Raw genomic sequence first — 13428 nt, forward strand, 5'->3', positions numbered from 1 at the left:
GAGCCAGGCTTGGCGGGGAAGGGGTGAGGTGGCCTCAGAAGGTGAGCTTGATGGGCAACCTGAATTTCTTGCTAACTCTGTAGACTGGTGACACCCCAGACCCCCCCCTCCCAAGTTCCCTTAGGAAGCAGTGTTCTTTCAGCCATAAACCTTTGATCTGTACCAAATCCTCTTAAATTACTTTCTGTTTTCTGCCTGGACCAGTTTCCAGGGTGACCAGTCCTGTCTTTGCTCCCCGTTCTTAGAAAGAGAGTCAGAAAACTGGAAGCCCTGCCCAGACCCCTGACCCCCACATCCTCTTTCACAGGTTTCAGAGACTAAGGCCTGAGGGCAGGATGTGTACATCCGGGGTCAGCCGGCGAACCAGGAGCAGCCTGAGCCCAGACCCTTTTTCCATCACTTTCTGTTGTCGGACAGGTTGGAGGGTCCTCTAAAATCATCTTCATTTGCATTTTTCAGGGGTGAGGAGGAAATGATAGCTCCTCTGGAGGGGCAGGAAAGGCTGGGGTGTGCCTCAGCCAGAGAGGGAAGTCCACAGGGCCCTCAGGGCCCGCAGAACAGAGGTCAGGCTTGTCCTGCCTTCTCACAGCCCCTCAGGAGAGAGGTGAGGGGCTGCCCTTGGACTCTTGGCTTCTCTGGTGCCTGGAGCCCCCTGTCTGGCCAATCCAAGATGGAAGAGAGGCCACCTTCCACAGCCCAGAGACCCTAGAGCTTCAGATTCTCTTCCCTGGAGCACTGACTCAAAGACTAAAGTCAATTTCCACGTCACGGGGGAACTGCCTGAGATAGACTCCTCAGACACCAGTCAAAGCCATGTGCCTTTCCCTCACCTGGCTGTCTGCCCAGTGACAGCTTGCTGAGCTGAGGAACCAGCCCATCATCACACGTGCCCTCCCAGACACATTCTAGAGGCAGGGTCCTTCACCAAAGACTGCCCAATGGTGGGCTTTCCGACCCTGTGGCAGGTCCTTTGAGAAGTTTTATGCACAAGATGGGACTCCACAGTTAAAGCTGACTTGGACAATCAAATTGCCTTCAACCATCCAGGGACATTAATTAAGCAGGTACCGTCTGCAAGACGCTGGGGCAGCATCACCAGAGGGGCTGGAGCTGCGAGGAGAAACTGGGCGCCACAAAAGAGGGGGGACTGGAACTGGTTCCACGGGTGGATCTGGGGGCACAGCCCTGGGCTCTTCCCGGCTCAGACCCCTCCTTCTGAGGAAGGATGGGGGGCGGCTGGGTGGATGGAGGGAGGGATGTCGCTCACCTGCCATTGCCGTACTTGATGCGAATGTCGCGGCTGCGGTTGAGCTCCTTGCCGTCCTTGAACCAGCGGTAGGAGGGCTGGGGGTTACCGGCTGCTGTCTCACACTTCAGTGATTGCTTCTCACCCACCTGTCCCGTCTGGCTCTTCATCTTCTTCAGCTTGGGCCGGGTGGCTGTGGGGATACAAGGCAGGAGGTGAGCGTGTTGGTGGTGGGGCAGCGCCAAGCACGCGCAGCAGAGGAAGGGCCACTGTCCTGGGGGGGTGGGGTAGAGAGTGAGCCTGGGGAGCCACCCCTCCTGGTGTCGTTTCCTAGTTCAAATCAACAAGCCTTCACAGAGGGTCTGCGATGATGTCAGTGTGGGTACCGCCTATGGAGAGTTTTCCTTCATGCCTGGAATGGTACTCAGAGCTTGATACACATTAGCTGATGAAAATCACCCTGTGAGTTCATTGCAATGATTAAACCCATTTACAGATGGGGAAAACTGAGGCTCAGAGTGGTGAAGTCACCTCCCCAAGGGGCTGGAACTGGAATTCAAACCCCGGTCTCCTTGACTTCAGTGCTCATGATCTAATTCCTGTCGCAGACCCCCAGGCCTATGCTGGGCCCAGAGGACACAAGTGGACCAAAATGACAGACACAGCTCCTGCCCTCAGGAAGTTCAGTCTGGCAGAGGAGCTGGAACCTGGCATTGACATCACAGCGTGGTTTATGGAGGCCTGGGGGTGCTGAAGCCCAGAGGCGTGTCCCCAACCCAGGCTAGGGGAGGAGCTAACTCAGCTGAGAGCTAAAGGATGGGGGAGCTAGAAGGGAGGGAGGTGGGTCCTGGCTGTGGTTTATCAGAATCGCACGTGGGCAGCAAGGTGAGCTGCCCTGAATGGGTGAAGTGGTGTGGCTGTGTGCGGGATGGGGCCTGGGGCTACACTGCTGGGCACAGGGCTGCAGGGCTGCAAATGCCAAGCTAAGAGGCTTCTCTCATTTTTCTTGAACACCATTCTATTTCCGCCTGCCCTGGTCTCCCATGTTTCATCTCCTTGCCCCCCTCCCTCTAACAACCTAAAAAAAGAAAAGGAAAAAGTACTCTGTTCTTAGGACAGTGATGGCAAGTCCATGCTCACTGCTGGGGTGTGTGATAATTTCCACTGGACAGCCCTGTAAAGGATACCCAGTGCCTTTGTGTGTGCTCTCATTTGGCCACCGAGCTCTGTAAGGCAAGTGTCATGCTGACATAAAGGGTGAAGATGAGACTCAGGTTAAGAAACTTGGCCAAGGTCACCCAGCCAGGCAGCCACAGAGCCCAGGTATCTGGATTTGCAATGTGTCAGGCTTGTAGCAGGCCGGTGTCTGCTTTTGCAGCCTCAATGGCTCTCTTTGAGGAACAGAGAAACTGGTTGAAGGGAAGGGTCTGCTGGGGGTAGAGAGTTGTCTGGGGACTGACTGACCCTGTCTAGGCCATTGGTTCTTCCCCCACGAGTTCAGAGTCACAGCTCGAGCTGGCTCTGGATTAAGACAGGTGAGAGGGCCTGGCTACAGGGGCCCCTCACTGAACCTAACCCTGGGCTGCTGCTTTTAGTAGGGAGTAGATGAGCATGGGGTACAGGGGCAGAGGGAGCATGGAGAGAAAGTGCTCCCAAAGCCTTAAAAAATATAGTACATAGATTCAAAAAAATGGTGCTTGTGAAATGATTTTGTTCATTTTAGAAAATTCAAAAACACAAATGGATAAAAGAAAATAAAATCATCCATTATCCTAGTACTTACAAGTATTTAAAACACACACACACACGCACCTACACATCTATTTTTAAACAAAGTGGGATCAGTGCCAGTAACATGTTTCTTTCATGTAATGAAACACTGTAAGCCTTTCACCTTGGCATTAAGTATTAATAACATTTTGCAAACTGACTTCTATAGGACAGGCATATCCAGAAAGAGGATAATAGATACTACTTAAGAAAACGGTTCCATGAGCAAATCAGTTTGGGAAATATGTGGGTAAACATTAAAGATGTATCTTCATTGACTTCAGTATGATTCCCCAAGTAAGGGTCTTGGAGCTTTTTTGGGAAACCCTTGACTTTATTTCCTTGAAATGCTATTATCTGGAATAAGTTCTATAACATAACAACTTATGTGTGTATATATTTATAGATATATAAATATTTTAATAGAGAATATATTCACATGATTCAAAATTCAAGAAGTGAAAAGGGGTATGTGGCTTAAAAAACAGATCTCCCTCTAACTTTGAACCAAGGCCACACAGTTGCCTTTCTAGAAGGCAATCAATTTTATCAGTTCCTTTTACATCCTTTCAGAGACCTTTTAAGCATAAACAAAAACCCCTAGTATTTACACACACATTTTTTCCCTATAGCACCATTTTCTGGGTTGCATAATATTCCTGAATGGGTGAATCGGAACTTATGTAACCAATTCCTATTGTGGAGCATTCAGCATACATTCTCCCCTGCCTCACCACACCCCATCACAGACAAGCCCAGAGGAACACCCTTGCAGCTTCATCCAGTGTATATATCCAGTGCACATTAACCTTTGCACATATCCAGTGTATACTGCTGCACGGGCAGTGAGGCTCCTGACTCAGACTGCCTGTATTCAAACCCAGGCTTTGCTATTTGTTAGTTCTGTGTCCTCAGGCTATTGCCTTAATCCTTCTGTGCCTCAGTTTCCTCATCTGTAAAACACAGGTGATAAAAATAGCTCCTACCTCATGGGATGATGACTGAGGATTATATGAGATAAGGGATGTAGAGCCTGGCACGCACAGAGCATTTAATAAAGGTTAGCTATTACTGTTATCATTATCCACAATTATTTCCTAAGGCAATCTTCCTAAAAGTGGAATTGCTGCGCCAGAAAGTGTATAGTCTTCTTCAGCTTTACACGTTGCCAAACTGCGTTCTGGAAAGGTTGCACCAATTTGCACTCCCACCACTGAACGATGGTGCCTGTTTTTTCCACACCCTCACCAACATGAGGTATTATCATGTATTTAATCTCTGCCAATTAGCTAGGCAAAAGATAACGCCTCTTTGTTGTTTTCATTTGCACTTATTTGATTCCTGGTGAGGCTGACTGCTTTTCATAAGTGTATTGGCTCATTGTATTTCTTCTTTTTGAATTGCCTGTTCTTGTCTGTACTCTTGTTTTTCTATTGGGTGCTCATCTTACTGATCTGTAAGAGTTCTTTATAAATAGTAAGGCTATTCACCTTTTGCTACAATGTTTTTCCCCAATTACCTGCTTCTTACATTTTTAAATGTTGGTTTATTGTTTTGGGGTTTTTTTTTTTTTTTTTTGACACTCGGAGATTTTATGTGTATCAACCTATCAATCTTTGGGACTTTCTGGAACTTCGTTATTCTAGTGTGATTGAAGCCCTGCCTCAGCATCCTTCCCCCTTACCTACACCCCACCGTCCTCCGTCTGCTTGCTCTCGGGGCCCCAGTCACTCCTTATCGATAGTTATCAACCCTAGATGCTAATGAGAACCATATGGAAAGCTTTAAAAAGTGTGTCAGTGCCAGGGACATTGTTCTGGACATTCTGAAGCAGGACCTGTGAGGATGGGTCCAGGTATGTGGGTTTTAAAAATATATAATAAATATGTAACATACTCTAGGCAAGAGCAGGTATTGTAAGTGTAGAGCTTGACAGCTGGCTGCAAGCTGAACACATCTTCACAGGTGGCTTTGCTCCAAGGTTGGGTTGACACCCAGTGAGCTAACCTCTTGGTCACCTGGTGACCTGCCACTAGGCTCCTCCCCCTCCTCGTGAACTGGGGACACAGAGAGCTCTTCTCAAGTTCTAAGGTGCCTCCTTCCCCTGCTTGGAGAGTGTTGACCTTTCCTGAAGTTCTGAGGTGAGGGAGCCCCCTGACCCCACCCTCCCCAACCCAGGCCCCCTTCCTCCCAGTGAGCCAGAGCGGGGGTGGCGGAATACCTGGTGGGAGGAGATGGTGCTTCCTGACAAGTCCTGGAGCCCTGTGCCCTGAGCCCGAGGCCACTGCTTAATGGTGGTGGTAATGGTTACACAGAGACTGACCCAGAAACAGCAGGCACGACCCCAGTTCAGAGGGCCCGAGGAACTGGGGCCTTCAAGGTCGTTCCCTGCCACCAATGGGAAACCCAGGACAGCATTTCAGATCACAAGGAGCCACCCCATCTAGTGAGAACCTTGTGTGACCTGACCCGAGTGACAGTCCACTCACTTCAGAACCCCATCCAGTTCACTTGTTCCCCATTCATTCACCCTACTATATGCCAGGCACTGTTCCAGGCCCTGAGTGTACAGTGGTGAGCAAGGCAGATAAACCTCCTGCTCTTGGGAGCCTGCATTAGAGTGAGGAGAGTAGATAATAGCAAACAATCTCAGGAAATATGAGGCAGTAATAAGCTCCTGGATAAAGGCCTTGAGGGGTGAATGAGCTTGGTGAGTTCAAGGGATAAAAAAAGACCCAGGTGGCTAGAAGATTCTGGAAGGCAGGGGAGCCTGGAGAAGTAGGGCCAGGTGACTGACATGAGGCTGTGTGAGCTAGGACGAAAAGTCTGGGTTTGTTTTGCCTCCCCCCGCCACTTTTGATGTGCTTACTAGAAGATTTTATATTACATATGTGGATCGCATTATATTCCTGTTAGACAGCACTGGGCTAAAGGATGACAATCAAAACAACCATACATTTCAATCATGCTGTGTTCGTTACGAAGAGTCTTCTTTTCTGTCCCTTAACATTTCCTCACAAGCATCATCTGAGATACTGAAAGCCTATGTCTCCTGCTCTAGCAGCATCCAGTCCTGGTCCCTGTTCACAGATATCTTAGTTCACGGCTCTTTGAAAGCCAAGGATGTGTGTTTTGAAAAGGAATGGGACCCCGCGAACAGGCTGCATTTTTTACTTCAAGCAAGTCCCTTGGAGAGAGGGGCGGCAGCCCAGGAAGAACGCCCCGCAGGTGGCACTGGGAACATTGCCCAGAGGACCTCTGTACCCTCACTCCTGGGCCTGGAGCCCTGTCAGGCTTTCTGCAGTGAGGAGCGTGGGCAACCTGTACAAGACGGCCCTGGAGTTTTATAGATGTGATGGGAGGTATCAGAGGCTTATAAGTCGGGGAATGACTTGATCTTACTTTACTTTCTGCATTTTAAGCTCGTTCTTATCCTGAGCCACCATTGCTTCTCCCACTGCATCCCATTGGATTCAGTACCAGACCCTGGGGACACCTGGGACAAGGCTAAGAGGCTGCTGACACAGCAGACCTTTGAGGAGCTGAAGATGGAGCTTACCAGGCCTCAGACATGAGTGGGCCAGCTCTAGCCCCAGCCTGGGCACCATCTCTGAGCCGGGTCCGGTATTGTCTGGGTCCCTTTTATAGCCCAGGGCCCAGAATGCAATGCTAGTGTGAGGTATGGAGACCACTGTACCGTGTCCCTAGAGTGTCTTGGGGTCAGAGCTGAACCAAGCAGAGAGACAGTCTTCCTGGGGTGGATGGGATCTGTCAGGACAAGAGCTGAAGCAACCCAGTGGGTAGGCTCTCACCCCGTAGTCAGTCAACCTGTGTTTACTGAGTGTTACTATGTGCCAGGTCCTGTGCTGTCCCAGACAGAAATGATCTAGCCCCGTATGGAGCAACCACTCCTACCGACCAAGGAGCTTAGCTTGTGCCTCTCTGTTATTGTTTTGTTACATAAGAAATACATTTTTGTTGTAGAAAAATTGCACATTGTGGGCTTCCCTGGTGGCGCAATGGTTAAGAATCTGCCTGCCAATGCAGGGGACACGGGTTCGAGCCCTGGTCCGGGAAGATCCCACAAACCGCGGAGCAACTAAGCCCGTGCGCCACAACTGCTAAGCCTGCGCTCTAGAGCCCGTGAGCCACAACTACTGAGCCCACGTGCCACAACTACTGAAGCCCGCGTGTCTACAGCCCGTGCTCAGCAACAAGAGAAGCCACCGCGATGAGAAGCCCACGCACCGCAATGGAGAGTAGCCCTGGCTCACCACAACTAGAAAAAGCCTGTGCACAGCAACGAAGACCCAACTCAGCCAAAGATTAAATAAATAAATAAATAAATTTATTTAAAAAAAATTGCACAGTTCAAGTAAGGAAAAAGAAAAGCACATTTAAATCCATTCAATTACCACCAGAGAGAAAACCACTGTCAACATTTTCAAATACTTCCTGCAAGACTTTTCTCTTGAAAACGTTTTATAGCCTACTTTTCTTGGTTAACATATTATAAAGACATTTCCCCAAATCTAGAAATACAGATCTAAATCATTTTAAAGGCTGCATAATATTCCGTTGTTCAGAGGAATTTGTTCGGTTATCTCCAACCTTCTGCTAATGTTAACAATACGGCCATAAACTTCTCTATAAATTCAGCTTTGCAGCCAAAGGGAGGGCTCTCAGTCCTGAGGGTCTGTGCTTATTTCCCCACACAGAGAGGGGACCCTAAAGGCCCAGCACACAGGAGAGCGGACAGACGAGAGGCATCAGGTAGAAGCAAGAGGAAGATCTGTGCTCGAAAGAAGTGGGTGGAGATTCCCAATACCCTGCTTCCCCGGGGCTGCTGCTGCCCCCCGGGGGCAGGGGCAGACGGCAAGTTGATGGCCTAGGTGGCCCTAGGGTGTTGGTCAGCCCGCCCTTCACCGCCCCTAGTGTCTCCTCAGACCAAGCCCTGTCTACTGAGCTCCCATCCTCCTTGAGAGGTCACTTCGTCCTGTTCCCTTCCCAGTCCTGCTGCTTAGGGCCCACCTCAGCAGCAGGACTAGGGCTCTCTGGAGTAGGGGTGTGGGCGTGTGGGGAGAGCTCTTTTGGCAGCTTTCTAACAACAAGAGGAAGGTCTCTCAGGGATGACCCAGGTCTCTGCAAAAAGATCTCCCTTGATAAGGGAGCCCGTAAAACCTTAAGACACATCTCAGTTGTCATGAATTGGGCCATGGTTAATCTGGGGGCTTCTGCTTTCTCATCACCCGATGCCAAGCCAGGGCATCTGGCCCGCATCTGTGTGGCAGGGAATCCCCAGAAAGCACCTCACTGAAGAGAACAACAACAGTAAGAACAACCAGGGCTGCTCCTTTCCCACATCCCAGCCCCGAGGCCAGGCAGTACCGCTGCTGCCAGCAGCTTGACCTCATTCCTCTCGGCAGTGGGCGGTGGGTGCGGAGCCTGCAGAGATCTGAGAGCAAGACAGACGCCTGGGACTGGGCCAGGCAGCCCAGCCAGGCGGACCAGGCCCGGCCTCCCTCCCGACAACCAGGGCGCAGGGGCAGCGGACTCCTAAAAGGGTTAATGGTCCTCACCTCACGACTAAGGCTGAGCAGTCCCCTTTGCAGGGCAACACCTGGAGACAATGTGGCCAGCCTGCCTGGCATCAAAGTCTCCCACTGTCCTGCTGCTGATGGGCTGTGGGCCAGCCCCCTCCCTACCCCTCCCCCACCCAGAAAGTGACCGTGACCTATGGGAGGTTAATTACAGACTCCAAGTTCAAATGAGAAAGAAAGAAGAAACAACAACAGCTAAAAACACAGCTGGTTTAAGTGAGCACAGAGGGCCTACTCTGAAACCGGCCATCAGGTATCCTCCCCGGAGCCTGCGGAAAAGCCATTTGATACCCACAGGCCAGGCCTCCCAAAGGGATTGTGTCCCTGCTGGGCCTCTTGGCTTTCCCTGAGCCACCTTTCCTCAGCCAACCAGGCCCAGCCTGGTTCCTGGGCTTGCCTTGCCCGCTTCTCACACCATCCAACAAATATCCACCTCAGTCCCTATGATGTACCAGCCACCTACCAGCCATCAGGGATATGGTGCTAAGCAAGAAAACGTGGCCGCTGCCATGGGCTCCACTGAGGCTGGGAGTGGAGTGAAAGCCAGCCCAGACCTAATGGGCCCTTAGCTCAACAGGCCAGGTGCCTGACACCTCAGCTACAAGGTAGAGAAGAGGGGCCAGGGCTGGCTGGGGATGGGAGCTAGAGAGAGCAGACGCTGGTCCAGGGGGATGGGTAAGGAGAGGGGAAGGGAGGAAGGAGGAGGACACAAAGCTTGGCAGCTCCAAGACCAATTGAGATGGTTCCTGCCTTAAAGCCTCGCCTGCCCATCCAGAAGCACCCATCCACCGACACCCAACCCTACAGTGCGAGGGCAGGGCAAGAACAGGCCTGTCTTGACCACCAGGGCCAACACTATGCCCCTCCCTTCCCCCAGCCCCCTCTGCCAGGAGCCCGGCGGCCTGACAGAAACACTGCCGCCTCGGGACCCTCCCAAGACAGAGATGCCCAGCCCCGGAAGTCAGGCAGGTCTACGCCACGGTTCCTCACCTAGGTTCAGGGCTGAGACATGGGGTCAGGAGCAGCAGAGATGGGGGACTGCGGGGGATGTCACCTATGTCTGGGGAGACTGCACAGGTTCACAGAGCAGAGGCACCAGTTGCTGGGGTGGCATACGGCTCCCTGGTTCTTACCAGTGCTTGGGGCACAGACCACAGACAACTAGAGTTGGCACAGAGGAAGCCGTGCATAACAGAGGAAAGAGTGGTAACCGAGGACACAGTAGTTCAGGTCTTTGTCCTGGTCTCCCAATTTTCCAACTGTCCGCCCTTAAGTAAGTAGTTTAGCCTTTCTGGGCCTCAGATGACTCATCTATTAACCACACTCTGCCTATTTTAGAGGAATGGGGCAAGAGAAAGCTCTCTATGGAGGGATGGAAGAGATTATCATCTCTTTGGCCGCTGCAGGTAGAGGTAGAGACAACAGAGATGACAGTCCTGCAAGGCCATTACCATTTGCCCAACTCTGTTTAAGCTCCTCATTGGGCAAGGATGGGCCCTGGCCTCGGAGAACCCTCTGGAGGAGGCCTGCTGCTGATGGACTAGGCTACCCCTTGTTCGAGGAACCCAGAGAGAAAGAGAGCCGCAGAGGGGAATCCCAGAGCCCCTTTCCCCTTTGGGACAGGTCTGCACTTCCCACCTCATCAGCCTGGCTGGAGAAAGTTGTTCCTGAAGCTCTAGGTCAGGGGAAAATGAAGTGGGGGTGGGGAAAGGGGAGGCACCTTATACACCAGACAAGACTGGCTTCTCAACCTGGGATGCATGCAAAACCACAGGATGACCTCAGGGCCTCTTTCTGAAGGGTTTGCCAAGCTCATTAGTAAGGAAAAGCAGCACCTTTGTATTAAAACAAACAGATCTATGATGGAGTACACTTGCAAGTTCATGTGGATTTTTAACATAAAATAAAAATACAAGAATTCAAAGAAATGTTGGGTTTCAGGGGAAAAAGTCTTAGCAGGCCTGATACAGGTAGGGATACAGGCCCACGTGCTCACCAAATGCAGATACCTCAGTGGGTTCTGGGGTCCCCCACGTTGCCAGAGGCCTGGCCACCCGCCCCACAAGTTATCCTTGGAGAGTCCTGGCCTAAGTGCTCTGGAGTCTGGGAGGGCTGAGCTGTGGTCTTTGTGGTCCCGGCTAGTGACACAGGGGGCTGGAAAGAACTCACCCTAAAACAAATCACTGTCTGGATCTGCAGTCAGTAGCTCACGAACAGCACGGGGAAAACCAGTTTCTCCATCTTCTCTCCCAAGACTGCTCTTTCTCCTGAGTTCCCGCTTTCAGTCACCTTGTCATCTGTGACAACTCTGTGTCTCTCCCCAAAGGTGGAGACCAATCACCTTCCACCAAGCCTCACCCTCCTAAGCCTCCATCGTCTGCCAGGCCCTGGTTCAGGCTATATTGCTCCCCCAGCCCAGAGTACCACTCTGGGAAGATTCACCTCCACGTGCCTCTCCGACATTCCGAAACCCTCCTTGGCTCCATGATGTCTGTAGAAGGAAGGCTACGGGCCTTCCTTGGCTGGCAGCCAGGGTCCTCAGGGGAAGCTTGCTTGGTCAGTGAATGGCCCCTTCCCAAACACAGCTCTCTGCCTTTTCCCCTACCGGTTCCCTTCAGGAATTACATATTCCAGGCAAACCAGATCACAGGCTGATCCCCAAGCGTGCCTGTTCTGTCCTCTGCCTGCCTCCATCCCTGTGCTCATGCTCCGCCGCCAGGTCTTTCCCCACAGAAGCACAGTTGAGAGTGTCAGACACACAGGCTGGGGGTCAGACCAGTCTCGGCTTGCATTCTGGCTCTGCCCAGCGTCTTGTATAACTAGACAAGTTACTTAACCTCTCTGAGCCTTTAGTCCCTTGTCTGTAAAACAGGAACAATCTCACCCGCCTCTTAAGATTGTGGTGAGAATTAAATGGGGACAATGTATGTCAAGAACTTAGCACAGTGCCTGGAACAGAGAGATAGCTCAAGAACTGGCCCTTCTTATTCATCTAAGTCCCTCGAGATCACCTCAGATGGCATGGCCTTCTCTAAACCACTGAGCCAGGAGCAACCTCTGCCTTGCACAGACTCCCTGAGCATTTCACCTGCCCTACTTTGGGCTTTCTACCTCAGAGCAAAGTGGGTTCTTATCTTTCTAGACTGTGGGACCCTCAGGGAGGGGATGTGTGGGAGCACAGCCATACTCCTGGCGTCTGGCACTGAGTAGGCGCTCACTGATCACTGGCTGAACAAATGAATTAGTGATGTAAAGCTGGCCTGTGGCTGATGGGTGCCTCACAGTGGCCCAGGTCAAGACTGCTGTGAGCGCTCAAGGAAGGTTGGGGTCCCTTGACGGCTAATCCCAGGGCCCTTTCCCACCCAACACTCCTCCGCAACTCAGTCCCTTCCTTCCCCCTCAGCCAAAACATCTGCCCCAGGACAGCAGAGCAGATGGTGCAATCGGGGCCTCCCTGAAGGACTACTCTTGCTCAGCCCACCGGGCTGCTCGCCAGCCGAGGGGCCCCCGGCCGTGGGCAGGAAGCTCAGCCAGGGCAGCCTCTTGCCATGAGACTGCTCTTCTTCAAATAGGAGAACGGGCCACAGGTGTCTGGGTACAGGGTTGAAAGAGCTTGATAACGGCCTCCGTCATTCTTTCGCTCAAGCATGTATCGGGCACTCAGGACATGTCAGGTGCTGGGGGTCACGTGACACGGTCTCCCTGGTGGGGATTCCAGCTGAGCGGGGTATTGCCCACACAGTGGGGTCGGTACTGTGATGGGGAGGTGCTGGGTGATGTGAGGGCACAGACCATACACCTCAGCCTCCCTCCTCACCCTGAGGGCCAGGGAGGGCTCTGCGGAGGGAACAAAGCCTGTGCTGGGCCTGAAGGGTGACAGGAGTTGGCCAAGAGGAGGGAGACGGTGTTCTAGGCAAAGGGTTCAAAGGACCAGGGCAGGAGACCACAGTGCACTCAGGGAACTGAGACCCGAGGCTCCGTGGTCGGCGGGAGGGGGCAGTGTCTCAGGAAGCTGTCGCTCTCTTTCTTGCCCGGTAGCTGCCAAACCCTTTACCTTGTGGTGTGTGAACTTCTCTGGGCCTCAGTTTCCCCATCTGTACAGTGAAGGGACTGGCCCATGAGCTCAGATCCAGCCTTGCCTGACTGGGCCAGAAGTCACAGACCTTTGGCCAGGCCCAAACCTCCAGAATCCTTCTAAAGTATTGCCAGCCGGTGAGCTATCCCAAGGCAAAGCTCATGCCCCCTGTACGCACCCATCACCATACACACATCCTGACTAATCGGCTGGGACCGTCGAAGGAGCCCTGGCCGTGTCCTCCCCTTGCGCATCCTGCCACAAACTGGTGGTGGCTGACGATGCCTCAGGAGCGGCTCTGGGAGACCAGGTCAGCCTCCTTGCTCAGAACACTTCACTCCGTGCTGTTTCAGAGAAGTCTAAACTCACCAGCCTGACACTCAGAAAACCCGTTTGGCCCTGTTGATCTCTCCCTCCTACACACCACGTTCAGCAGCATATCTTTGGGATTGCACTTTATTTCCCAAACACCCTCTGTTGCCCCCTTTTGCTCACGTGGTTTCCTCAGCTGGAACACCGAGCCTCTTTCGATCTCTCCAGCACAGTGCTTCCTTTCACCAAGGTCTACCTCAACCCCATCTCCTCCAGAAAGCCTGCCCAGATTCCTCTGATGGGAATGAGTCTCTCTTCTTGCCACTCTGTGTCAGCCCTTGCCAGGCTCGACCTTGCAGCTCTAGGTCTGTCCCCATCTCTCTCAGCCCACAAGGTGGCGACCCCATTCCCCTGACAGCCCCCAA

General features: G+C 52.2%; 1 protein-coding gene across 3 annotated transcripts in view; it reads right to left on the minus strand.

The window, feature by feature from the left end:
* NRG2 (neuregulin 2) overlaps positions 1–13428 on the minus strand; it is a 182091-nt gene that overhangs the window by 39241 nt on the left and 129422 nt on the right. For all 3 annotated transcript variants that reach the window (XM_036848886.1, XM_036848884.1, XM_036848885.1), the window contains exon 2: positions 1268–1439. In XM_036848886.1, coding sequence (XP_036704781.1) covers positions 1268–1439 — 172 coding nt within the window. The remainder of the gene's footprint in view (positions 1–1267; positions 1440–13428) is intronic.

The sequence above is a fragment of the Balaenoptera musculus genome, chromosome 3 (assembly GCF_009873245.2).
Source record: "Balaenoptera musculus isolate JJ_BM4_2016_0621 chromosome 3, mBalMus1.pri.v3, whole genome shotgun sequence".
NCBI lineage: Eukaryota > Metazoa > Chordata > Mammalia > Artiodactyla > Balaenopteridae > Balaenoptera > Balaenoptera musculus.